Genomic DNA, 27,520 nt, shown 5'->3' with positions numbered 1-27,520 from the left:
GAAGTGGCTCCTTCTGCTGGACACTGACTTTCCTGAAGGTGCCACCAGCAACAGCCACGCCCATTTTGTGACTCAGGGAGACAGACTGAGAACATATGTAAAATGGCAAAGCAGAAAGACAGAGCCTGAAACCCCAAGGATTTAACCTGCTGGATTAACCAAGTCCAGAGGTGCATCAGCTCCAGGCTTTTTGTTACATTAATAATTTTAAAAATAGCCTCAGTAAGGCAGTTTGAGTTGGGGGTTCCCTATTGTACCCAAAAGCATACAAGAGGAATTTTCTTTGGTGAGATACTTGAGAGTCATCAGAATCCACTACCTCCATTTTTATAAATTGGTTACATTTCTATTACCCTTCCCCACATACACTGATCGACAGGAAATATAGGGAGACAAAGTCATACTTAATATGTTTTCTCATGTTTTAAAAATATACCCATTTTCCTCTCCCCACTCTCGGATCCCTGAAAAAGCATCTCCCTCTCGTGTTAACTACAGCCTCGTCAAAGGGAAGAACTGTAGTTGAAGCGTTGTTTTCCCATTACAGTGTTTCTCAGAGGACCAGTTGCTCACTTGTAAAGCAGGTTACTGGATCCCTCCTGAACCTAGGAGTGGAGGAACCCGTGTTTCTCCAGCATCCTTTTATGAGGTCTGTGAAAGTGTGCCACGGCCACCTGAGGAAGAGGAGCTAGAAGAGGAGAAGGACTTCCACCAGGCAAATGAGAGGGTATAGAAATCAGTCAAACCCTTTTTTGAACTCCATGCAGAAGACAGGACGTGTGCTAGCGTCTGAGTAAGAGGGTGGGCAATTTCCCTGCTGGCGAAAGCTCTACCTGGGAATTTTCCCCTGGTGGTGTGGTCTCCTCAGGGTTTGTGGACACAGCTTCTCTGAGGCTGGAGCATGAAGTGGTCAGCGTCCATAGCTTTGACGAGTAATTGGGCCCTAATGTAAATATATATAAATAATATACATGTATATGCAGGCTTTAAATGGAGTATTTTAAACGGCTCCCTCTGTATGGCAATGTGTGTGTGTGTGTGTGTGTGTGTGTGTATAATCTCATGGGTAAAGAATAAGTGTCATGGGTAGTCACAATCTAGAGAAGTGAATACATGCACAAAAGCACCAGCCAGTGAACACAAAGACCACACAGGACACGGGATTAAAGGCAAGAGATGCACAGATTTCTTGAGTGGGAAGCCACAGGGGATGACAGAGACGAGGAGCCTGTGGGGGAAGGACCCGTATGGCACCTGACAGGAAGTAGCATCTCTACTCTTCCTTATATTTTGCTCACAAACAATAATATATAGTACATGACATTCTAGACACCACTGATGCAGGAGCTGTGTCTGTTTTCTCCTGTGTCATGAACAATATGGAATTTATAGCTAACATTTTTTAACATCATCACATATTAAAGCGAATGATAAACAAGAGGGAAAGAAACCAAAGATAATTTATTAACATTTATCACAGAAATCTTAGCCTTCACAGCCTTGCCTGATTTTTTCCATAAACTTTTTGAAGGGAATAAAGGAAATAAAAGGATATGGGAAGCACATATATGCACACATACATATACACATATACATATACATATACACATACACATATACATATATACACATACATACACATGTATATACACATATATACACATATACATGCACATATACATATATACACATATAGACGTGTACATATACACACATACATATATACACATGCATACACACATATACAGCATACATATATACACATACAGATGTGTATGTATGAATAGCAGGATGGGATTTCTACTTTTATAGAAATCTAGTGAGAAACAAGATGCTATTTATATTTCTAAGACATCTTGAAACTTGTGACAAGAAAACTTTTTTCAGAACAAAGCTGTTACAGTGAAAATAGTTTTCTAATACTGGCTTATCCTTTAAATATATTAGAAGCATTTTTTAAAACTAAGATCTTTAAAAATTGGGACATTTTCTTCTTCTTCGGTAATTTTCCTTCTTAGTGAAGTCGTCATCCTGGAAAGCTAGATTTTTATTATTTTTTTAAACAGATGCCCTTTTATGGATGAGAGAAGATGATCACATATAGCACTGATCTCTTTAATAGGAAAATAAGCACAGAAATAAGCTAATTGCTGGAGCAGTAGGGGCCAGTGGAAAGAGCAAAAGAGGGGGACCCGCGTGGCCCGGGTTGCAGCTGGAGCAGCGTCATGCACCGGCCTTGTAACCCTTGTAAGTCACCGTCTTCCTTCAGGGTTCCACTTCCTTGTGTGTAAATTTGAACAGCGGTCCCTCACAGCAGATGGCTGATGTGAGGGAAATCAGACGGTACACAGTAAATCACTGTAAACTGTACACTGCCGTGATTAATATATGATCAATATAAATACACAGTGAAGAGTCGGGTCACCTTACCCTGAATTGTGATTAAAGAGTGTTTGATTCAGTGGATGTGGTCATGAGACAGAAGTCAGAGAGACATCCCTGGAATGGCCCAAACCAAGATAGTTTCTAAGACGACAGTACGGCGATGGGAGAAACATCAATTTTAGAGCAGTTGAGCTGAGTCGGGTGGTTCGGGGGGCGGTGGCTGTCTGAAGCCCCACTTGAGTCTGAAATAAGAGATTTTGGAGACAAGCCGAATGAAATGTGAGGTTTTCTGAAGGAGGAAGGGAGACGTTTTAATTTACAGATTCTGAAGAAAGGGACATTAATCCAGAGAAAACCTCGAGGGAAGGTTCGGGAGGGAGGTACTCTCTGGAAAGCCGGGCGTGCTGGGTACACTCAGGAAGTGTGAGAATGTGGAAGAAAGTGAACTTGCTTCTACAACTGTTTAAAAAGTTGAAGGCTGTAAGCTAATGTTCGGGAATAGTTAACATTTCTCGGATTGAATATTAAACTTCCTCCAAGGAAAACAACTCAACTGCTAAAGTCAACCCCAGGCTAATGCCAAGAAAATACTGCTAAATTAGGGTTCTCGGAGAGAGATGACTCAGTGAAGTATCCTAGAGCTCTCAACCCATAAACTATCCCTTTGTAGTCCTTGAGAGCATAAGAGATTACAAATAAATTTACTGACTCTTTCCTTAAGGAAAGGAAATGCCTAAAATCATGATTCAGCTTTTTAAATTCAGTTTCCATGTGTAACTAGCATGGCTGCTGGGAAATCCTGGATCCTCCAATCATTTTGTAAAACCGTGTTTAAATGTTTTAGTCTCCAGGCCAGACAAATGTTCTCAGAACTGAAGAAATTTTCTACGTATTGATTCTAAATCTCTTTTGTCAAAATGAAAGTAATTAGAACTACTGAAAAAAATCACATGCTTTGTGTTCTGTGCAAATGGGCAGGCACACAAGAAAAGATATTACATGTTATATGAAAAACTCTCTCCTGTTCAGGTCCAAATCCAGTTTCATATAACCACTCTCTGAATAAATCAGGCAGATGTTAAGAAGACGTTATGTCTTAAGTGGACTTTCAAGGATGTCCCCGGCAAATTTGGAGTATCAGGTTTTGCTCACCTCCTATAGTATGCAATTTAATTTCCATTGTCTCATAGACGTCTACTTTTATCTAGTATTAAACATTCGTCTTTCTGTCTGGTAAGGTTGGCATTAGCTAAAGTTTGATTTTAGTCCACAGCATCTCTTCAAACATGAGTTTCTTTCGTCAAAACCCAGCAGCATAGTGTTTCCCATATTCCTTCACTTTACTTGGGTGCTGTTAACCACGTGTGCCTTTGCGAAGTGAACTAGCTTTGTGAATGGTTATATACGCCCCAAAAAAGAAATCTGTAAAGAGAATAAATAAATAATCTGAGCCTTTAAAAAAAAACTATGCCGTGTTTCGGTTTAAAAATGTGTAGAATAAGGAAATAAGACTGAAACAAGAGTAATTCTTTCTCTGTGAAATAACACGAATCTCACAATGTTCACTCAGCTTCTTTGCCTGAAGGTGAATGTCCCCCCTGCCCCCAAAACTTGAAGAATCATAAAAATGGGGATGAAAAGTTGACTCATGAGACAACATATTCCTTTACCCAACCTGTGTGAATGTTCACTTCAGGATGCTTTATATCCCCAAAGTGCAGCCATCTTCCATAAAATAAAAATGCCTATTTATTTTATTTTTAATGCTGTGGCTCAGGAGCACACCAAAGTATCATTTTAAAATTAACCAGAGTTTTGACAACACTACCCCCATAGTTTTATTTTGTTTTCTGAATTTTTTAAGCTTAATTCTAATCTTTCACTTTCCGAAGTGAAAACCAAGAAAATTTCTTTCTGCCTGTATTTTGTGTGTGTGATGGAAATGAATGATGCTTTTCCTCTACATCAAGTCTTCAGATTTCTTGTATTTCTTTTTCTTCAACAAACTTATCTCGACTTTCTCATTTTCCCTATTAAAGGGAAAAGAGTCAGCTCTTCTTTCTTATGATATCCTCTTCTATCTTTGATGAGCAGGCCTCTCTACACTTAAGATTACATCAAACATAGGAAAAAACAAATCTAAAATTGCCCGTTGCACTCTTAATATCTGTTTCCTTATTTGTCTCCCCCATTAGACTCTAGGATCCTTGAGACCAGGAAACTTTTTCTTACTCATTTTGTACACCCAGTCCCCATACAGTTCATCAAATATCAATTTGAATCTGATGAGCCAGTGAATAATTTCATCAGGTCAAATTGTAGAAGGAACTGATCAGGACACAGATTTTTTTAAGGATTCCCCATTGATCTTTCTCCTCCATTCTGAAGGTGTCTGAAAGGCACCAGAAGGAAGGCAAAAACTCCAAAGTATTGGCCCCCAAATCTGTTTTCACGAGAACTGCTATGGCTCGTTGCCATCTACACACAGGCTGATGTTAATAAACACAAACCAGAGCAGATTGTGACTCTCCTCATCCTTGAACAGATTAAACAAGGCCAGCTGCAGCGAGGGCACTTCGCTATAATAATCCAATAAATGCTTTTGAAATGATGCTTACTTTTGTCTTTTGCATTAAGTCCAAGAGTAAAGCCAAGTAGAGGAGAAAATAAAGAACACCACCCCTTCCCCCCTATTACCAAGCAGAAATTCCAGAGATTTTGCCAAAACTCCCCATAGATTTATCACTTGTTAGGAGACTTTGTACAGAGAACTACAAAATCCCCTTTGCACTATAAGGGCCAGATGTTACTGTCAGATTGTAACCATTCGGGGTTACATGTGTGTACACACGTTGCACAGTCATCTCTAAGTGCACACAGGAGGGGCAAGACAAAGAAATTGTAACCCAACTCAGGCTTTTTCTAAGCTGGAGAAAAACTGCCACTAACTACTTACTTGCGGTGGACGGTTTCTTCTCTTCACCGAGGCTTCCCACCACTAGGGGACGGGATCATTCTCAACCGAGGAAGCCGCTGAAACAGGAAGACCTCCAGCCTGATAAGAGTGGTATACACAATGGCGTGGGATTTGTATAGCTACAGTCAGACACACGATCCTAATTCCCCAAAACATTCCTTAGGTAAGTCAAGTAATTTCTTGAGCACTTGGTATTAGAGAGGACCCTGAACTCAACTTTCCTATATTGGTGTCACTGAGAGTTGACCATTCATTTTTAAATTGAACTAGAAGTCACAGTTTTCATATAAAGCTTTCTTGAATAATCACCAAGAATTGTTATTTGCCAGTTATTCTATCCAGTTTCCATGATGAGGTCGAGTTCAGAAGGGCTTGGAGTGGGTATGAGAACTTAGCTAGATGGTCACAAAGGCAGCCAGGGTGCTTCGGAAGAAAGGCTGCAGAATGAGAACCCCGGAACTTCACGCCTGGGAAAGTCAAATTCCTCCTCTCACCAGAGTCTGGCAGCCTTTGGTAAAATAAATGGGAGAGTCAGGACTCGAGATGGAAAGTGGTAAGCAGAGAGATTGAGTGCAGGATCTAGGTGCACAGAAGGCACAAACATCTGTTGGCTAACACAGCCTAATGACAAAAATCATGAAAATTACACAGCCGCATTAGCAAGAATGGCCACCTTTCCTTGATTCTATTAGGTTAAACCATATGAAATTGTTGCTCTTTGACTGGTTTTGACTGACAAAAACTCAGGTTCGTATGGTTCAGCCTAACAGGATAAGCCACACTGAGTGATTGCTGTGAAGATGCTCTGACTCCAAGTATCCTGGTGATACGGCTCGGACAGAGGATCTGCACCTAGAGATCAGAGACGTTCACCTGACGTTCCCCAGAGCTCTCAGTGTTCTGTTGAGGGGCCTCAGGGATCTCCTGGGAAGACAGGGAGTGGGTTGGAGTGGAGGCCAGGCAGAAGTGCCACCTTGCCTGCGTCCTATTGTAGGATTCCACAGAGACCGGATTTGCAAGAGAAGAGGGAGAGGTTCTTACATGTTTTTAAAAAATGGTTCAAAACCTCTAGAGCATAAAGTTCATTTTCTAAAAGGGCCAAATATAGAAGCTTGACATTCTGGAATATCAACGTTTTAAACCTGTAAATCCTGAGCACTGTGAACAAGTGTGTAGATCACATCGTTTCATGAAACTCAAGGAAGAATTTTCCTTCCTGATGGAGGTCGTCTCCCTCCAGTTGGGCTAATGTCCTGTTCCAAAATATATATGTATATTCAGAACAGCACTGTGAAGTTTCAGAGAGTGAAAGCATCTTTCTCAACACACACATGAAAGTAAATCTCGGTGAATGGTTATACACAGAGAGAAAGGTCATCGTTTGAGACTTTAAACTACTTAGGACAAAGGGTCAAAAAGGATATTGTTCAAACCACATGACAGAAAGAATTCCTGTCCGTGTGTGCACCACGTGGTGTCCAGTTGCTGCTGGCCTTCATGGTTCATGGCCATATTTGGAGAGTTTCTGTAGAGGCTGGACAGTTACATGTCTAGAATTTGAGCTGTGTCTACTTATTTGATACTTTTGGCTATAAATGACTAATTGATTTGGTTCAGAAAGCATTTGAGGTAATTGAGCAACAGGCTGATTTATTTTCTCCAAATTTTCTCCAAAAGGTGGGGATAAATTCATCAGTCCTTTCAGGCAGAAGATGAATCTGGTCGCTTTTGTGTGAATACAAACGTAATTATGGGCCCTCGTAGTTTGATGTGCTGGCTTAGGCCAGAAAGAACTCTTGGAAGTTTAAAAACAAGTATCTTTTTAGCAGGATAGCATATTTAATTAAAAACTTTAAATAACTGAGCTTATCCTGTGAGCGGTTATTTTATGAGACGCGAAAGCCCCCTAAAAGGTAACTTTCATTTCGAAATGAGAAATAAGAAGTAATGTTTTAGGGGCCCTTCACGTCTCACAAAAGAAATGAGGGTTTTCAAATTCTTTTCTAGTAAACACCTTGGGGATGTGTCTTGTCTTATACTGCCAAGAGAATGAAAAACAGTCTACATGAAAAAAGGTCATGCCAGGAAACAGAAGTCCCTCTTGACTGAGCAAGGGTCTTATGACTTTAAAAACCAAGTGGGCAAAACTGCCTATTACTGGATGGCAAAAAAACCAAGACTGTTAATTAGATTAAAAGTCTACTGCTTACATAAAACTAAGAGACCCATCTGCACAGAAATCAAGGGAAGGGCTATTTTCTTTCAAAGATCAACTTCAGGCCCCTTGCATAGTGACCATCCTTACTTTTCTATACATTGTACTTCAATTTTTTAAAACTTAAGTCCGGTTAAAGCCTCTTTTCATTCAATGTTTAGATTCGTTTTAAGATGAACAACTCATGTTTAGGTCCCTTGTTATGAAGGGTTTTTCCCCAGTGCCCACTGGAAGAGGTGGCTTAGCTGTCTAGGTAGCAGCTTGAAAATACACAGGCTCCCCGGAACCAGAGGCTGGATTCTCAGAAGGGCTGGGGAGCCTCTTAATTATACTGAGAGAAATTTCCTACACAAATGTTTTCCTACAAAATCAAAAAAACCAAAAAAGTCTGTGGACATTACAAATTTGTTAACTTTTCCCGTTTCATTTGGACAAATACCGGTTTGCTGTATGATCTCAGACATCCAAAACTAGGTCCTTTCCTTTATCACATCCTTTGCACTTTCTTAACATGTGGTGTCCTAAGCTATTTACGTATTTTAACAGTCATATTTATTTGCCTAAAGATTGTATTTTCAGTTTGGCTGAGCTAGTCCAATATAAGTGTTAACCTGTAGGGAACTCTGAAGACCTCGTGGTTAGACAGGGCCCTTTTCCTTTTTTTTTTTTTTTTTTTTTTAATTAAAGTGTAGTCAATTTACAACATTGTGTTAATTTCTGGTGTACAGTATAGTGATTCATTTATATATATATATTGCTTTTCATATTCTTTTTCATTATAGGCCAGTACAAGGATACGTTCAGTTGACAGGGTTTTTCTTCACAGTTTTATTTTAACATTATATTAATTCAGAGCACTTCTTCCAAGTCCTTTGTGGTTGATGATGTTCTTTTGTTCTGGGAGGAAGTTCTCTTTCACCCACTGTATTTTAGAAGTTTCAGTGCAAAAGTGGAATCAGAGATTTTCATTACAAGCTATTTGAAAGGTGTAATAACAATCTTACAACATAAGGAACTCAGAATCTCCGTGCACGGAAAGGTTGGCATGCCAGGTGGACAAAGTGTCTAAGCTGTATAAACCCACCATGTGCACAGACTTGCCGGAAACGCAACCATCAGAAGTGTCTAAATAAGCCGCTCGGAGGGCTTTGCTGCCTGTTCAATAGACTGCTCGTTGTGAAACCCATGCCTTTTAAAGGGATGTCCTCAGACCCTCCGCAGCTGATAATGAAGGAAGACTCTCCAAGGGGCGGGAGGGAGCAGATGGACCTTGCGGGCCTGACTCCTGTCCCCTGGGATTCACTTTCTATCCCAGCCTAAGGGCATCAGAGCTGGCCCTGCTGAGGAAACCATCGGCCTTCCCGGGGAGTCTGGGGAGATCCCAAGGGAAAGAGTGAATCTGGGGATGGAAACCAAAGCCATGAAGTACAGCTTCTCCACTTGGATGGAATTGGATTTGCCTTTTTTTTTTTTTTTTTTTTTTTTTTCCAAAAAAAGGTTGAGAATAGGTTTCCTCACAGCATTATATAGGGGATTTAGAGAACTAGAAGGCCTAGGTTGTTTCAGCTTTAGGAAATGACCTCGGGGAAGTTATTTACATTCCCTCTGCCTTAGTTTCCCTGTGAGCAAATGAAAATAAATAAGGCCTGGGTCCTTCCAATCGCAAAGGGGCAGACGTTAAAAACAGAAAGGATTTGAGCTTCTACGCAGGAAATGCGAGTGCAAAATCTTACTCACTTATGAAGGCGCAGGGGAACAGACTGCTCGAGCACACTGAAGGTTAATGTGCACAGTTGATGTTATCCGGTTCTTCTTCTAAAACTACAGTGGTCAACAGTGTTTTGAATGACAAGAACCCTAAGGGCCAACTGGTTTCTCGGTACCTGAGCTAGCAGATTCCCCAGGGAAGACAAGAGAGTTGGAGTTTGCTTGGTGTCCCCAGAAGAGTTCCAGACCGCAGTTTGTTTCTTCCCTTTTTATGAATGGCAGTAGTATTATGCTTCCGTCTGCATTTTCTACCAAAGCCATTCATAAAAATAAAAACAAAACAAAATAACAACAACAACAACAAAAATGTTCTCCGCACAGTCTGGAGCCACTGGGTGCCAGAGGCTGGGAAAACGTCCAGGCAGCCCTAACCCCGGCCAGCCCTGAAAGGACTCAAGGGTCTGTTTGTCTGGTGGTCTGGGAAGCATGAAGTGCCGTGTGGAAGGGCAGCTGCAGGAGTTCTGTGACACGGACGAGGCCGGGAGCCAGAGCTGGCAGGGTTTCAGACATTGTCTTTCCCCTCATTGAAGTGTCAGGACCTAATTCATGGAAAATTGGGTGAGCTGGCAGCCCTTTCAGAAGATTTCATTGAGCCTCACAGTGGGCAGGAGTCACATGGATTGCGGGCTTCTCGGCCAGAATGGGAGGGGACTTCTGAGCAGCAGGAACCAGTCAGCCTGCGAGAGAGTGTGGGGATTTGAAATGGTGCGGGAGTCAACATGTGTACAGGTGTAATCAGCAGAAGGAAGAGACAGAGAAGAGTGGTCTCTTCTGACCAGTGACTCTTCTGAGATGAATACTCTCTTAGCACACACTGTGGAGTCTGAAGAGACAAGAAGTCCTAATCATTCCTGGCTGGATCCCACCTGGAGAAACATCATCTCCAAACCTGGCCTTTTAGGACATCATCTCCACTGGGATTTAAACTCAAAGGGAAGAACTTTTTTTTTTCAGTAAACAAATGTATTTTGCCATTTCTCTTATTTTTATCCTGTTTATCTAAAAAAAAAAAAAAAAGCTCTGTTGATTTTTATAAACCGTGTGTATCACGGCAGCAATAAGACATCACACCACCACCGTCACTCTGAGAGGAAGGGAAACGAACAGGAGCTACGCGCCTTCACAGTGCAGGGCATCTACCCTCACCTCTGCCATCCGGGAGAACTGCAGCACTTTTCTTTCACTTGTACGGCAAAAGCACGTCACTGCCCACACCGGAGCGGTTCAGTTGTATTCGCAAATCTCAGCGATGTGTAGACAGAATAAATAAGGCTGATATTCAGACATGAGACATGAGAGAGAGTACTGGAAGTAATCCATTAAGAACCTGGGGCTTCAGATCCACCTTTTATGACACCAAAGAATAATTTAAATAGTTTTCTAAGACTTTGAATATTGGAAAATCAGGTTAAGCTGGGTCGACAAAAAGTTTCCTCAGATGTTTCACTCCGAAGAGTGGAGTTTTGCTCCACATACAGAATTAGATAGAGATGACACAGAGAAAACAAAGTAGCCTGCAAATGGTACCATCAAGAAAGTTAACAAACCCACAGAATGGGAAAAAATATTATAAATCAGATTCTGACAAGGGACTTCTATCTAGAACACATAAAAGAACTCTTATAACTCAGTAATGAAAAGACAAATTTTGAAATTGGCAAAAGATTTGAATAGACATTTCTCTAAAGAAGATATACGAATGGCCAGGAAGTACATGAAAAGGTGCTCAACACCCTTGGCCATTCAGGATATTCAAACCACAGTGACATTCACCTTCACACCCAGTAGGACGCCGATCATTAAAAAGACAGACAAAAATAAGTACTGTCATGTATGGGGAGAAACTGGAACCTTCGTACGTTGCTGGTGGCAGTGTAAAATGGTGAGGCTGCTTTGGAAAACTGTCTGGCAGCTCCTCAAAAAGTTTAACATAGAGTTAACCTCTATGACCCAGAAATTCCACTCCCAGCTATATAACTAAGAGAAATGAAAACATGTACACACTGAAACTTATATATGAATGTTCATAGCAGCATTATTCACGATAGCCAAAAGTTGGAAATAATCCAAATGACCATGAACTGATGGATGAATGGATAAGCAAAACATAGATAGCATATCCATACAATGACATACATACAATGGCAATAAAAAGGTATGAACCACCGATGCACCCTATCACGTGGATGATCCTAGAAAACATTGTGTTAAGTGAAAAAAGTCAGATACAAAAGGCTATATATTGTATGATTCCATTTACGTGAAATGTCCAGAAGAGGCAAATTTGTAGAGACAAAGTAGATTAGTGATGTGTTAGGGACAGGAGGTTGGCTGGGCAGGCAGCAGGAAACGGGGAGTGGGTGATGATGGGTACAGGGTTTCTTTTGCAAGAGGTGGAAATGTTCTAAAATTAGATTGTGGTGATGTTTTTACTACTCTTTGAAGATACTAAAAAACTTTGATGTATATGCTTCATACAGGTGAATTTTATGGCATACATCTCAATAAAGATGGGTTTTTAAAACCTAAATATTAACTCATAAGGCACTTTCACTTCTTAAGATTTGTGGCATGCAAGCTAAAAACAAAGTGAATAGAATAGCAAGTTTATTTTGATGTAACTGGTATGTATCGCAGACCTTAATTTGGAATTGTTTTAATTAACTTAACGTGTACTGTTTTTCCTAAACATGCAGAGATCATGAATACACATCCTTTAACCTTCGATAAACCATTTGAACCTTGAAATTTTCGTCTTTACTTTGCAGACAAGTGTCTACATTTAAAACATGTATACTTAATTATTTTCATTGTGTGTGTTTCCTTTTAAAATATAACGGTTCTTTTTCTTTCTTTCTTTCTTAGCCACAACAAGTCGTTCAGAAGAAGCCTGCTCAGGTAAGAGGTGGTCATTACAATGTTTTTCTCCTAATTAATATAAAAAGTAAAGTGAAAAAATACATATAACCCCAAATTAAACCTTTAATTCGTATTTTTCTAGTTTTGATGATGTCAGCATTGGTGTTCTTGAAAACTGTGTCCTTCAGGCACAGTCAAAAATACATAGTCTGAGAGCGAGTCTTTAAAAACCCTAAAAGATCAAGGCCTGAAGTGTACAGAGCAAACAGAAATACTTTAAAAAAAAAAATCCTTTTAGTGCCTCATATAAAACATCTTATCATGTGTCTTGCCCACTCTTAAACATCACATTTTGTCCTTTCCGCCTAACTCTCCATATTCCGTTGACTTGATACGGGACTTATTAGCTGCAAAATATATCATGATTCATGACTGGAAACACATCTGTGTGTTGACTTATTCCATAATATTTGATGATCCCAAAATACCCTCAAAGAAGGCTGGGAAATTGGCAGATTAAGTTATACTAACTTTGCTGTTGTTGAACCCTCGGGTCTCACGTCAGTGGCTGAGTCACAGCAGCTCAAGTCTTTGGCAGCATCAAAATTAGGAACCAGTTTTATTTCTCTTGTTCCTGATGCCTGGAGTTCCTTGTCCCAACTATAATCTATACAGAAAAGCCTAAGAATCATCCTTATTGAGGACGTATATCTCAAAGGAAAAAAAAAAACCTTAAGAATAAATTAACCACGATTGCCAAATACGTGAGCTTCATTGGAGTATAAACATGTCTTGCTGGTCTCCCTTCCTGGGTTGAAAGAGATGCCCGGAAGACCTAAGGTATTCTGCAGAACCTGCTGGAGTAAGTTCTTACGCAGTGCCATGGGTTACCAAGTTCTTTGTAGACTTTCATAAAATTTAAATTACCATGGGATCTTTTCACCAAAGGTCTCTAAAACTGTACCCTGCACCCTGCTATTTTGGGACAGTGTTGCCTTGCCTGGGAAAGACCTTCCAGACAATCTTATGTGTCTACTGTTCTTTACAAATGCTGCTCCTAACAGTATTGAAGCTTCTAAACAGATGTAAGTATACAGGGGAAGTATATCTGAATAATTACACATGTGCTGTAAGTAGAATTAAAACAGTTTCCACAAAAAAAAAAAAATCAAAATCAGAGCTGTTCCTTTTCCTAAAAGTCAAGAGTGGTGCGGAGCACAAAAAAATAAGTACACGGTGTTTGAGTGTTTCTAAGCAATATTAACAAAACAAAATATAAACAAAAACTTGACATTTTTAAGTAGGAGATCCCAAATATATTTAGCTTCTTGTCCTTCATCAGTAAGAAAATCAAAAGAAAATGAATTTATAATTCTGTGCATTCGGGTCAAAGGATACTGCAGTGTTCACTGTTGCATCATGGGCTGTGCACAATAGATTAATAACTATATGTGGCCTGTTAACAACTTTGATTCAGTCTCTGTTCTTGGTGTTGTAGGGAAGATAAGGTGAATAAAAACTCAGTCACTGCATCTGAGAAATGTGTAATCTAGTTCAGAGGTTCTTAACCTTGGCCGCATATTAGAATCCCATAGAGATTATAATTATATATTTCTCACCATGTATATGCCATATACATTTGACCTTTGAACAACATGGGTTTGAACTGCAATGGTCAACTTACACTCAGATTTTTTTTTTCAATAAATACTGCAATTCTGCATGATCCACAGCCCTTGTGAGCCAATTGTGAGCATCTCTTTCAAATTCTATGTTTTGTGATGTCAAGTAGGTAACCTGAGATCTACTATGGTGAGCGGACTTACACCATGAAAATTGACCAATACACAAATCAGGACTTTTTTTTACTGGAGAGCAAATTGTTGAACACTCACCTGCACACCACTAGCCCCACCCTTCAGTGATTCCGATTATTTGGTCTGGAAACCCAAGCATTAGTATATTTATGAACTCCCCAAGTGATTCCAGTGTAGAGACAGGGATGAAGATACTTGGTGAACACACATGAGAAGACATTCGAACATTTGTTGAGCAAATGACCATAGAATGTCAAGCCACATGAGGCACACAGGGGATGACAGACGGATGGGTGGAATGCTATGTGTTACTTAAGGGGAGGAACCTGGTAGGAGTTTTAATTTTGTTGTTATTGTTGTTTAGCTGCAGAAGGGAAAATGAAGACATAAATTAGGGAAAGAAAGGAAGATATTATAGATGAGGTGAATGGCATATTCAAAAGTAAAGAGGCAGAAACAGATAAATCATAGGTGGGTATTATCAATGCGGCTAAAACTGACTACAAATTGGGCAGTAATACACCAAGAAATGATGTAAGTGACATCGTATGGGTTTTTTTCCCCAAGAGAATCAGGAATATCAAAGAAACCACAGATGGGGGTTGGTCCTCACTGATCAGTCTGGCTGTCTTACAGCCCCTGCTCCAGATTTGCCCTTGAAAGGAGAGCTCAGATTCAGAAAAGAGAACATGAGCTCATTGGGCTTCCTCATCTATATTGTCTGAGGATACAGTGATGAATTATATAAACATGGGGACTACACGGAAGTTCATGGAGGATAATGTAAATTTTACACTGCATTCAAAAGAATCTCTTCCTTTTCCATCTGTTTCTTTCAAAATACCCTCCCAGATGGCTTTTCCATGTGGCAGTCTGGATTAACTCAGACTCGTATCCTTTCTTCATCAACACTACTTTGAGGGGTTACATTCAGATCCTGTTGTGAGGTGGTGAAAAGTTGAGCACAATTAAATATTCTACATCTAGAGAAAAAGGCTCAGCCGTGTGTAAGGAGACCCAAGTTTTGCTTTCTGGCCCCATCCGTGGGTGAATGCACTTCATCTCTCTGCTCCCTATGCATCCATCTATGAACTGGGATAACAGCAGTGCATCTTCCCTTATTCCCAAGAACATTTTGAGAAACTTGTAATTGTATAAATCCCAGGGAGTATTATTACATTCTGACTTCTTTTTGGATGCTGGGTTTTTTATTTCCTGAGATACACATTCTCAAAAATTTTAGAATTTTAATTAGTTCAAAACTTACCTTTTTGACCTCAAGTGTTTTCACTGCATCTTTTAAAAATAAGGGTTGTTCTGAACTAAGGGGAAATTTTATGGTAATTGCTACATCCTGTCATTAGGACTAAAGCAGTCAGAATCACCTGGCTTGTATGTATGTCACATGTAGATGGAATTAGAAAGACTCTATTATAAAGTATCCTAATGCCATCAAATTCCGAAACCTCCTCAGAGCTTCAAGAATTCCACCTCTTGAAACTGGGTGACAGAGCGGCACAATTCCTTCTAAGGAGACATTCAGAATTATGATAAATCTCAGAAGTTAGATGTGCGCTTGTGTTTGTGTGTAGAAGTGCACGTGTCTAGAGAGGAATAAAAATTTAAGGGAAATCCTACTGCAGGGGTTTGTGTTTGGGAAGTCCACCAGGTGCCATTAGCTGCAAACCTCGAGTGTATCTCATAATCCTAGTGGGAAAAGTTCATAGTGTTTTAAAAATCTAAAGGGGAAAATCTGCAATATTCACATTAACTTTTCTTAAATTCCAAAACCAGTGAAAACAAAGCTTGCTAGAGAACGCTATTTTCATTTAGAGTGATAAAATAAGAGATTAGCTATTTCCGAGTTTCTTAGCAAGTTGAAGCAGTTGGCTTCTCAGCCACGTGGATTACAGTGTCAGCTTTAGTAGGAAGGTGGCAGGTTTGGTTCATGCTGTTGTTGTTTTTATAAAAGAAACACCATAACATACCAGATGATTATTATTGATCCAGGAGGCTTTGTTTCTCAGGATTTTATTTTGATAAGAATAAATCTCACTCCATCTCCGACTTCTAGAAAGGTTTTGCCGGTTTGTTAGATTATCTTATTGTTTCTTGACTCGCCCCTTCCAAGGCTTTCGGCTGAGATTAGAAGTTAGTCCTTACATATAATGCAGACGTTTTTTTTCTCACCTGAGCCTTACCCAAAGAAAGGGTAAAAATGGGTTTTGAAAATCCTAAATTCTCCTTCCTTTCAACCCAGTTTCCCCATTGCTGTACAGCCGTGGCGAGGCACACCTCTAGCAATTAAGACAGGTAGAAACCTGCTCCTCTTCAACTTCCCAATGAGAGAACTGGAAAGTTTTCAGTTTCTAAAAGACTGGAAACAAAGCTTTCTGTTTCGAAATAGAGCTTTTACCTGTGAGTAACATCTTCTGTGGGTGGTGTGTATCAGGGCAAAAAATCTCAGTAAGCCTTGGTTATCATGGGATTTCCCCCCCTTTAAAAAAAAAAGAAAAAGAAAAGAGAAGTTGAATGTTTTTACAGAGACTTCAAGGGCAGTTTTAAGGATGTTTACATTTCAGACAACCTAAACATTGTTTGGAGCAAAATGAGAGATTTCATTTGGGGACAAGCAGGTTGATGAATTGCAGTCAGCGTCTTGTTCTCAAAGAAGGCATTTTTACTGGGGGCTTTTAGTCTGGACATACAAAGGAGGAAGGTGGAAGGAGGAAGAAGGGAGAGTTCTCACTCTAACACTCATCTTTTACGTGGTATCTTGGCCAACGCAGTAAACAGTTCATCATAAATCACACTTGCAAAAAAGAGTCACTCTACTCACTCAAGGGAGTGCAGTGATTTATACCGCTTCAGTCATAAAGAATACTGATTTATTTGTTTTCCAGCGTAGGCTCTTTCAAGCTGGTAAAACGTTTTGTGGGCCAGTAAATGTTTGGTACCAACTGGCAAAGCATGAAGAATTATATCGAAGCCCGCCCAGAGTGGGACTGTTTTGTTGCATAGGAAATGCTTTTTGATTTCACCCCTGACCTCTGACATTGCAAAGGTCAAGGGAAAAGGGGAGAGCCAAGCAGAAAGCCGCATTTACCCCTTAGAATAAGTAGCTCCAGGACAGCACAGGGTAGGGCAAAGGATCATATCAAAGTGATGATTAGCTGTAAACATATGACGTCATTAGCTTAGTTGTAATAAAGGAATATTGGCAGGACGAAGTCAGCTGTTTCTTGGGGGTTTTTTTTTGTTTGGTTTTTTTTTTTTAAGTATGACTGTCTAACTCTGCGGTGCAGTCTGTGGATCAGGCTAAAGATAAAATGGCCGTATCTGCCTCCTTTTCTGTGCATCCTAAAGAATGCTTTTCCTCTGAATTTTGATGTGCATTGGATAAAAACCAGTTATTTGTTTAATATGTAAGCTTTCTTCTTATACAAACTTGCTGACCCAAATTAATGTGAATAAATAGTAACTGGCTTTACAACATGGTCTTTCTCAGAAAATCCTTAATGTTTGAATAGAAATATGTTGCTTTGTCCAAGAAGCTCTCTTTACATTCAGGGAGTGTTTGCTGGATGCTGAAATGTCTATTGAAGAATTATTTGTTAACTTACTATTATTATTGATACTTTCATAATCTTATTCAAAAGTCCTATGTCAGGATAATGAAAAACGTTTGGTGCAATAGTGATTAAAATTCAGAAGTATTCTGTTCCCTGGCAACAAATACAAGTTGTGAAAACTTTTATACACATGGAAAACAAAGAGGAAAGGTTTCGCCCGATCTCTGCCATCAACAAACTCATGTGGAATATAACTATTAAGCAGCCTTTAACCTGTCCATTTTTAAAGACAACTCTTCATAAAAATAAGAACATTCCTCAGCAATTTTGGAAATGTTGAAATAAATTTCCTTCTTCTGAGTGCTTGCTTCATGCAAAAATCCTTTTGCTGCATCTTTAGCTATTTTTTTTTTTAAACATGAGGCTCCTTCAATACAAACTGGAACTGGCATGGAAAATTGAGCAAGCTTGTGATCCCCAGAAATCGTGACTTATAGGATCCTGAAACTTGCAACTAGTTTATACGTAAAATGAATTCCCTAACTGAAAAATGCGACTCCCTTCTGAAGACATTTTTAAATAGCCTTTCATCCCAAGAAAGAAATTCATAGTGTCCCAGGGCTGAATGTTACCTCTGTTTGCGGTCTTTTCAGCGATGGAACTCTGAACAGAGGCACGGATGAGACGAACAGGAGAGTATTTTACAAACCTAAGAGGTCTTATTTTGTTTCCTCTGGGAGGCATTGTTAATAATAGGGTTTCTCTCCTTCTTTCTCACCCATCTATCACAGGTAAAGAAACAAACACAGAATGAGGCGCTACAATTAATCATCGCAGCTCCACACTGTAGTCATACAGGATTTTTACTTGTTTTTCAAAGTTTTCCCATTTGGTCGTCACATCTTTTTTTCTCACATCCTGCCTGGCAGCTCCATGGGTATTATCATTACTGGTCTGACACAGTGGGAATAAGGTACAAGTTACCTACCCATTAACGCCAGGGTTGGTGCCTGGGGTTAATCACATCCAGGATCAACCTTCTTTACTCTAAACATACCCCAGTAAGACCTTAGAACTGGCTTTATGAAGTGGATGAAACACATTCAGTGTGGATGCTTGTATATTTTATATACATAAAACTAAAAAAAAAATTGTTTTAATTACCAGGTACAAATACCGTAAATACCCGAAGAAAACCTCCTTTTGGAAAACATACTTCCCTCCTAGCATTTCCGCCAGAATCCCTTACACTTACCAGATGATAGAGTTTATCTGTGTTTCACTGAACATGTTCTTTTTTAATGTGATATAAAGTTTTCCTAGTTGGAGGAAATAATCACTTTCCATTAAGTTAAACAGCCCCAGTCCATTTTAAATTAAAAATATCTGACCGAGAAATAGAAAAACTCAGCATTGTGGTCTTGCGGGTCGCTTAACGGCAGATGGTACTTGCAAACTTGGTTTCTGGTGATTGCTGCTGAGGAGGAGAGCCCATTACTTCTGTCCTGATGGGGCTGCTCGAGATGTTCTTGAACGTGAAACCTTCTTGAGTGTGTCATCCCAAGTTCTTAAAGAATTGAACATACTCAGATGACATAAAAGAATGTTATTAAACTATAACTACTCTTTCTAGATTACCAGGTATGTCTGGGGTTTGGGGGTTTTTGTGTTTGTTTTTGTTTTTGTTTTGGCAAGATGGCTTAAATTACAAATGTATTTGTAGCCTGCAGCTTTTTATAATAAAAGAGTTGCAGAATTCTTTGCAACCAAGGGGGTAAAAACAAGGATGTGTTAAAGCAGACATGGACTCCAGTGACTTTGCACTCCTTCCTACACACAAAGAGGGGCCTCGTGGTGACAGCTCTCCTAAAGTTTGCAGGGAGAGTATTTCCATTTCTCGGTTCCATTTGGAATCCACTGGTCTCCTTCCCACTGCAGACCTGCTGTTTAGTCTGCATCTGAAAATTAAACCCAGAGTTTCAGCTCTCGCATTAAGTACTGAATCTTCCTCCAGAGCACACCCTCACCCAAGTGACAAGATCTGTGATTAAACTCTTAAGACATTGAAAAATTCCATCCAGCATTAGGGGCTCAGGGCGGCTATTGGGATGTCTTCTTTCTCCTTTTGAGACCAGTTAGCAGACCTGTACCCAAAGGCATATGCCATGTGCACGGTGCTGAACCAAATTAAGAGAATAGGGGTATGTGCAAACTGTATTTCTAGGTTTTAGTGGGGTTTTTTTTTTCCCCAAGTGTAAAGAAGGCAATGACAGAGTTACACTTATTAAATTCCCTTTTTTAGAAAAACTGAGGCAAAATGAGTGCAGTTTTCCAAGAGTTTCATAATAAAAATATAGTTCTCCAACTCTGCCCACTCTCTTTTTCCTCCCTTGAGTTTTCTGCCAAAAAATCCGCATGCTCGCCCGCTCGCCCCGGTGTGGTGCGGCCTCAGCTGTGTTTGTAAGTAAGGTAACCGAGTGAATGGCTGGGGGCTGTTCAGTGTTTAGAGGCCTTCGTGGCTGGTGCTCATAAAAATGTCACTGTGCACTTTCACTTTGAAAAGTCCTTTTATCCTTCATTCCTGAAGCCCCATTCCAACAGTAAGCCTCCTCAACCAGACCGCAGCTCCTTGGCCTTCCCACCTTGCCAACCAGCCCCTAATGAGATGTGTAGAATGCTTGGCTACAGTCTTTCAATCTCCTTCTTGCCTCAGAGCTGCTCTTGGGGGGGCTACCCAAGCTCCAAGGTCCTGCCATATGCTGCAAGCATGAAGCAATTTAAGTATCTCAAGTTGCAAGCTAATGTCTACGGTAAAGGGCAGTGTCTTCTAAGTTACTGAGGAGGACTGAGTCTCAGGGGTCCCCACCTATGACACTGCTATGAAAATTAGATTCCTGGGGGACATCAGAACCAGCTGCCTGTTCCCTACGTTGCCGGTTCTGTCCACTCTTTGCATCACAGGAGGGCCCTGTGTGAGGCCTGGTCAGACGTGACACTTGGGGCAGCTGAACATGGGTTTTCTGACTCCCATCTTCATGTATCATAATACCGCTAGCTCCCAGGAGGGAAAGCAAGAACTATTCTCTCCCAGCCTTATCTTGCAATCTACTTTTAAGTCACCTGCCCTGCCCCAATTCAGTAAATGAATTGTGGAACCAAAAAAAAAAAAAAATTATGAGGATTTTTCTTCTCTTAATTACCCGTACCCTTTGGTCACAGCAACCACACATGTAGCAAAAGGCCAAGTCACTGGAAAGGTAAGAACTGGGGTTTGCAGAGATGAGAGGTGCCATGCACCCCGCCAACATCATCCACTTGGCAGCCATGCCCTCCTTTGGAGGGTGGCCAGTCAGGGCTCTGCCTAGAAGAGAGAGCACTCCACGAATCAGACATTTGAGAAAACCATCATTCAGAGCACGTGAGAGCCACATGGCCTCCAAAAGTTCGGCAGAATGAGGCTCCCCCCGCACCCTGACATCCCAGTTATGTACCCAGTACCAAGAGGCAGCTCCTGGAGGCATTTCAAGGTCAATGGAAAGATACCTTAATAAAGCAGCTCTCCACATTGTATTAAGAACTGCTAAGCAAAGGAAACAATACAAGGCTGAGGGACCGTCATTTTCAGCTGAGTTGTGTCTGAGGGATTTGCATAAACCACTTCCATATCGGGAGCTTCAAGGGCTCCAATCAAGCAAAGTTTCTGGGAATGTTTTGAAAAGTTGATCACATTCCATCTACTCCAGGTCTTTTGTAAGTTCACAGCCTGAAAACTCAATTTCCTTCCGGATTCGGAAGTACTTTGGTTTCCAGATAGTCTAGAAAAATCGAGCAGTTAGAAGTAGAATAATTATAGCTTGATCTGGGGGTGGGAAGTGTTTCCAGCTTGCCTGTGTACCATTAATTTGTTAACCAGGAGAAGGAGGAATAAAATATGTCTGCCAGCTTTTATGCTGAGTCTGTTTCAGGGTAGTCACCTATGTCCACACCTCCAGTCATAATGAGAAGTGAGTCTTTGGGGGACGGATGAAGAGCGTATCCACCGAACAGCTTAGTGACTTGCTGGAATTTAAATATTAAGTGAAAAGACAAGGTCATAGGGCAGCTGAACCTTGGCTTGTCTCCCGCACGTCCATCCGTGGCTTTGATCCTGCTACATCCTCCTTTGTGGCCGGGACTCCATAGAGAATCTCAGGGTCATGGCCTGTTGCCTATCAAGAGGTATAAACCTGCTGCTTAAATATGTGAAGCCCGCAGTTTGGGGGCTGGGAGCAGAGGGAAGGTAGCTTCATCCATTCCACATTTCCCACATAACCCAAAGCAGACTAAACAAAACCGGTGTGAAATCTCATGACTTGATGCTGCGGTGGTTATATTTTTTAAGCTGTAATCCATTCATTTGTATGCGTGTTTATTCCCAGGATTTACAGCTCTCTCAGTCTTGAGGTGGGGAAGAGAAGGTTTGAAACCTTTTGCAACGCCTTTGCAGTAAGCAGTGGCCTGTGATTAAAGCCCAGGATAGAGAGTGTGTGTGAGAGAGAGAGATTGTGTGTGTGTGTGTGTGTGTGTGTGCGCGCACATTCATGTGAGCGTGTGAGTGCCCGTTCACGTGGGCTTTTTTCCCTCCCGTTTGCTGCTTTTTCGCAAAAGCGTCACACATGGTAGCATTTAGGAGTTCCTTCACAGCTGAAGTGTTTCAAACACTAATGAATGGAAGTTTGGTCATATAATGCAGACAAGCTTTAAGGCATGCGTTACTGAATGGTATACTGTAGTGACCTGGGAAAGGAAGAGAGATATAAATTGTGTCAGTTAGCCACCCAGACAAAATGAAGCCATGTGGAAAATCAAATCTATTAAAGTATGAAGACTGTTATAAGCTGTGTTAAGCCGGCCATTCTTAAAGTTTGCTGCAGGAGTAAATGTTTACCTCTTCTCCCAGATCTTTTTCACATGCCGTCTTATGAGACCATGTACAGCATTTGATAAAAATCATCCTCTCGCGAAGAACGCTTTTATCAGAAATGTTTATTGTCTCCGCTTTACCACCCATGTCCTGAAAGGTACTGCGCATTTGTTAAATAAGCAAAAGGAAAGAGAACTTTGCAGCTCGAGCCGGTTGCAGAAACCCCCAGCAGATTCCAGAGCCAGAAGGAATCAGAAAAAGGGAAAGAGAATGAATTAGATTTATAGGAAGAGGAGGTCCCGCAAAAAACATATATATTAGATTTTCTCTGCTTGGCCAGCCCACCGTTAAATGTTTGGTCGCTATGGATTTACTATGGAGATTGAGCAGTCCATGCCAAACTTGGCTCATTGTCTCAAAATGTGCTTTAATAAATACAAGGAGGAGGAAATCCATTTGGAAAGGAAGTGAGTAGTCAGCTCTTGCAGCCCTTTCTCAGGCTCACTTCTGCCCTCGCAGTGGTGGCGTTATGGTCGCATATGGGTTCCAGCGCCCATCTGGCTCGGCCCAAAGCCTGGCTCTACTTGCCCTGCCACTTTGGTTGGGTAAGTGCCTTATCGTGTCTTGATTTCCTCACCCGTAAAATGGGAATGGCCACAGCCAGTCCCTAAAAGCACCCAGTAAACACCCTAAAAGCATCAGCTATTATGACCAATATCCACAGGTCGAGCTTTCTTTGCACCTTTGAGGACGGATCCACTTCACTTGATTTGATGGTTTTTTGAAACTGATGACTGGCATGTTGTCGGGAAAATTTCACCCATTTCTCTCTCCCTCTAATTGGCAAGTAAGCTCACACAGGCCTGACATTCTCTGGACCGCAGACAATTGAATTTGCTGACCAGCCGCCATGATGTCAAGCCTTAAGTCAACAGCGCCTAAAGACTGCTCTGGGAAGAAACAACACCTTGATTCCTCAATTACGGTTTAAGAAGCCCTGGGAACCAGGGACTTGCCAATCACCCGCATCCTCTTTTGAAGCTGGCGTAATGTGCTGTGGAAACAGGTCACCTCTGAACTGTGTAGTCAGAACAGCCCACACGATGTAATGGTTGTGCCCTTTGTGTGTTCCAGGAGGAGACTGAAGAGACATCCTCACAAGAGTCTGCGGAAGAGGATTAGGGAGCGCCAACATTCAATTTCTACCTCAGCAGCAGTTGAATCTTTTGAAGGGAGAAGACACTGCAGTGACCACTTACTCTCTATCGCCATGGTCTTTCCACTTTCATTGGGGTTTGAGGGGAGGGGTGGGGCGGGGGAGGGGCGGGGGTGGGGCGGGAGAAGTCACGTAACCTTAAAAAGGACTATATTAATCACCTTCTTTGTAATCCCTTCACAGTCCCAGGTTTAGTGAAAAACTGCTGTAAACACAGGGGACACAGTTTAACAATGCAACTTTTAATTACTGTTTTCTTCTTCCTTAACCTACTAATAGTTTGTGGATCTGATAAGCCGGAGTGGGTGGGTGAGAAAAACTCTGAATCGGGTTTAGTCAATCACTGCACTGCATCCAAACCAGAAACGTGTCACCCGCGTGTGTGACGTTGGGCATTTCTCTAGGAAAGGCGGGGTGTGGAACGCTGTCCGCCTCCGCCCCGCCCCCCCCCCCCCCCGCCCGCTCCAGTAGCGCAGCTTCTGTTTAGAACACCAAAGATAGGACTAGCTACTACTCCTCTCTTTTTCGTATAATCTTGTAGACACTTACTTGATGATTTTTTTTTAACTTGTATTTCTAAATGAGACGAAATGCTGATGTATCCTTTCATCCAGCTAACAAACCAGAAAAGGTGATGTTCACTTTTCAAAAAGGGAAGGAAGCAAACTGAGATTGCCAACTCCTTTATTTATGGATGCCACACATATCAGCAGGAGTAATAAATTTACTCATGGCCCTCTTTTTCTTCTTCTTCTTCTTCTTCTTCTTCTCTCTTTTTATTTTTTTTCTTCCAGGAACACTCATCTGGGTAGAATCTACTTCCTACAGAGCCAAATGCCATTTAGCAATAAATCATACTTGTCAGCCTCAACGCATTTTAAGGAACCTAGACAAGTAAAATTATCCTCTTTGTGATTTAATGAAAAGGTCCAACAGGATAATGCATGATGAACTCACCTGGATTATGAGGTGGGAGGAGCGAAATCTAAATTTCTTTTGCTAGAGATACACTACAGTTTAAAGAACTACCACAACAAAAACACAGGCTCTCTGTCTCTCTCTGTCTCTCTCTCTCTCCATTGTGTATCAGTTTCCGTGAAAGACCTAAATACCACTTACCTCAAATGAAGCTTATGTGTTACTTCAAGTAATACATTTTGACATAGGGTGGTTGGCTGAGGTGTTTGACTTTGACTTCAGCTCACCATCTCTTCATTCAAACTGCACTTTTAGCCAGAGATGCAATACATCCCCACTGCTCAATACTACCTCTGAATATTACAATGAATTTACAGTTTAGTACTTTTTACATGCTGCTATACACAAGCAATGCAAGAAAAAACACATAATGGGTAGGCGACGCTGCTCGCCTACGGTCCTTTTTGTACACTTAATTACAGTTAAAGAAGCAGTCTCCTTACTTACTGTGTTTCAGCATGGCTATGTATTTTTCTATGGGTTTTTTTTTTATTATTAAAATTTTACAAATACTTGTTTCAGCTTCTCTGCTAGATTTTCTACATTAACTTGAATATTTTTTGTTAACCGAGTCGCTCCTAGGTTCTTAAGGATCATTGTCCTCCATCACACTACACATCACACAAAATTTGACTGTTATGTTTAAATGTTACCCTCCAAGTTTGTACCTCACATGACTTGTTTAAGGAAATGGACTAATTGACTTGCAAATACCTACCTCCAGACTTCAAAAGGAATGAACTTGTTTCTCGCAGCCTTCATTTTTGTCAATGTTTGAAATAGTTCAGACTGCAGCTAGCCCGCATCAAAACTATTTTTGTAAAAGGCTTTTGATAGAAAGGAACATGTTTTTACATACTTTTTGCAAATGAATAAAGAACATAAAGCCAACCTTCAAAGAAACTTGAAGCTTTGTAGGTGAGATGCAACAAGCTCAGCTTTTGCATGATGCAATCAAAAATGTGTGTTTTGAAGATTAGTTGAATATGAGAAAATGCTTGACAAATATTTTCATGTACTTTACACAAATGTGATTTTTGTAATATGTCTCAACCAGATTTATTTTAAACGCTTCTTATGTAGAGTTTTTATTCCTTTCTCTCCTAGTGAGTGTGCTGACTTTTTAACATGGTATTATCAACTGGGCCAAGAGGTAGCTTCTCATGACCGCTTGTGTCAGTCTGGCTTGTAGTTCTGATGCCAAATGAAACTCAAAACCATCTCTCTTCCAGCCGCTTCAGGGAGGTAGTTTCAAAGGCCACATGCCTCTCTGAGACTGGCGGATCGCTCACTGTTATGAATCACCAAAGGAGCTATGGAGAGAATTAAAACTCAACCTTACTGTTAACTGTGCATTAAATAAGCAAACAAACAGTGCCTCATAAAAATGAAAGTCCCATTCCATAGCTTGGCTTGGGCACTTTTGAAACCTCACTGGCCAGCTCATAAAACTGCAGCAGTTGCTCTTGTTGTACAAACTCGGAGCACCCAGCAGTTTCCATCTCTGATGAAGTTACTCTTTTGTTTCCTATACGTTGTACAATCAAAACACACTACTACCTCTTAAGCCCCAGTATACCTCATTTTTCATACTGAAAAAAAAAGCTTGTGGCCAATGGAACAGTAAGAACATCATAAAATTTTTATATATATAGTTTATTTTTGTGGGAGATAAATTTTATAGGACTGTTCTTTGCTGTTGTTGGTCTCAGCTAAGTAAGACTGGACATTTAACTTTTCTACCATTTCTGCAAGTTAGGTATGTTTGCAGGAGAAAAGTATCAAGACGTTTAACTGCAGTTGACTTTCCCCCTGTTTTCTTTGAGTGTCTTCTAACTTTGTTCTTCATGTAGAGTTGCTGTCTATGATTGTACTTTGAATCGCTTGCTTGTTGAAAATATTTCTCTAGTGGATTATCACTGTCTGTTCTGCACAATAAACATAACAGCCTCTGTGATCCCCATGTGTTTTGATTCCTACTCTTTGTCATGACGCCATTAAATGAGTAATAAAGTTTGGTCAAAACAGGTCAAGGAGAGAGACGTTCACAAATCATTTTGTTGCAACTCCTGCCTATTGTGCACCTACACCTCTCTACACACTGACATTAAGCTTTAAAGTACAGCCGCCCCTCTGCGGGTTCCGAATTTGCGGATTCAGCCAACCACGGATCCCCGAGAGCTGGCTGTTTTAAGTCATTTTATGAAAGGGCCTGGAACGTCCTCAGATTTTGGTATTGGCACGGGGTTCCAGAACAATGCCCCATGGATACTGAGGGAAGACAGTATCATACTTGTTACATCAAGTGCCCTGAATTCACCTTTCACAGTCTGACATTTAACTCTACAAAGATGACCTTAGAAGAAATGTCAAGGAAGAACAGGCGAGAGTTTAAAACTAGACCGTTCCACGTCAGGCCTGTGTGTACGAAGTTTGTAAGGGGAGTAACTGACACATCAGTTACCTCTGAATTAACATCTGTAGAGGTCTGACTGTGTGGTGAAAAGAGTAAGAAATGAAAGGCATACAGTGTCAACTGGATAGGAATATTTTCATTCTATAAAAACCATAAACAGTCAGAATTACTCCACCAAGTTCAAGATCATCTTTACGCCTCTGCTGCCGATCTTGAATAAATCCAGGATTTTTAAAAGCTAAATCCTCTGCGTTGTGCTGCCACCTTTGTCACTGAAACCCTCTTTGTTTAGTTTCTTAGGAAGGACTTGCTCATTTTAAGACATCTCCTGTCAGGAAATTTATTGTCAAGTGTGCTACTTCGTTCGTGCATTCATTTCTTTTCACAGCCTATATATTTTGTGAGTGCCTATTTT

At 40.7% G+C, this 27,520-nt stretch overlaps 1 protein-coding gene across 1 annotated transcript in view; it reads left to right on the top strand.

Annotated features, from left to right (window-relative positions):
• Positions 1-26,686, top strand: part of HMGA2 (high mobility group AT-hook 2) — a 130,443-nt gene extending 103,757 nt beyond the window's left edge. Inside the window, exons 4-5 of the mRNA XM_031462792.2 lie at positions 12,210-12,242; positions 23,630-26,686. Of these exons, the coding sequence (XP_031318652.1) occupies positions 12,210-12,242; positions 23,630-23,677 (81 nt within the window). The 3' untranslated portion in view covers positions 23,678-26,686. The remainder of the gene's footprint in view (positions 1-12,209; positions 12,243-23,629) is intronic.
• Positions 26,687-27,520: the final 834 nt, after the last annotated feature.

Source organism: Camelus dromedarius, chromosome 11 (genome assembly GCF_036321535.1).
Source record: "Camelus dromedarius isolate mCamDro1 chromosome 11, mCamDro1.pat, whole genome shotgun sequence".
Taxonomy (NCBI): Eukaryota; Metazoa; Chordata; class Mammalia; order Artiodactyla; family Camelidae; genus Camelus; species Camelus dromedarius.
This window is presented reverse-complemented; position numbering and strand designations above follow the sequence as displayed.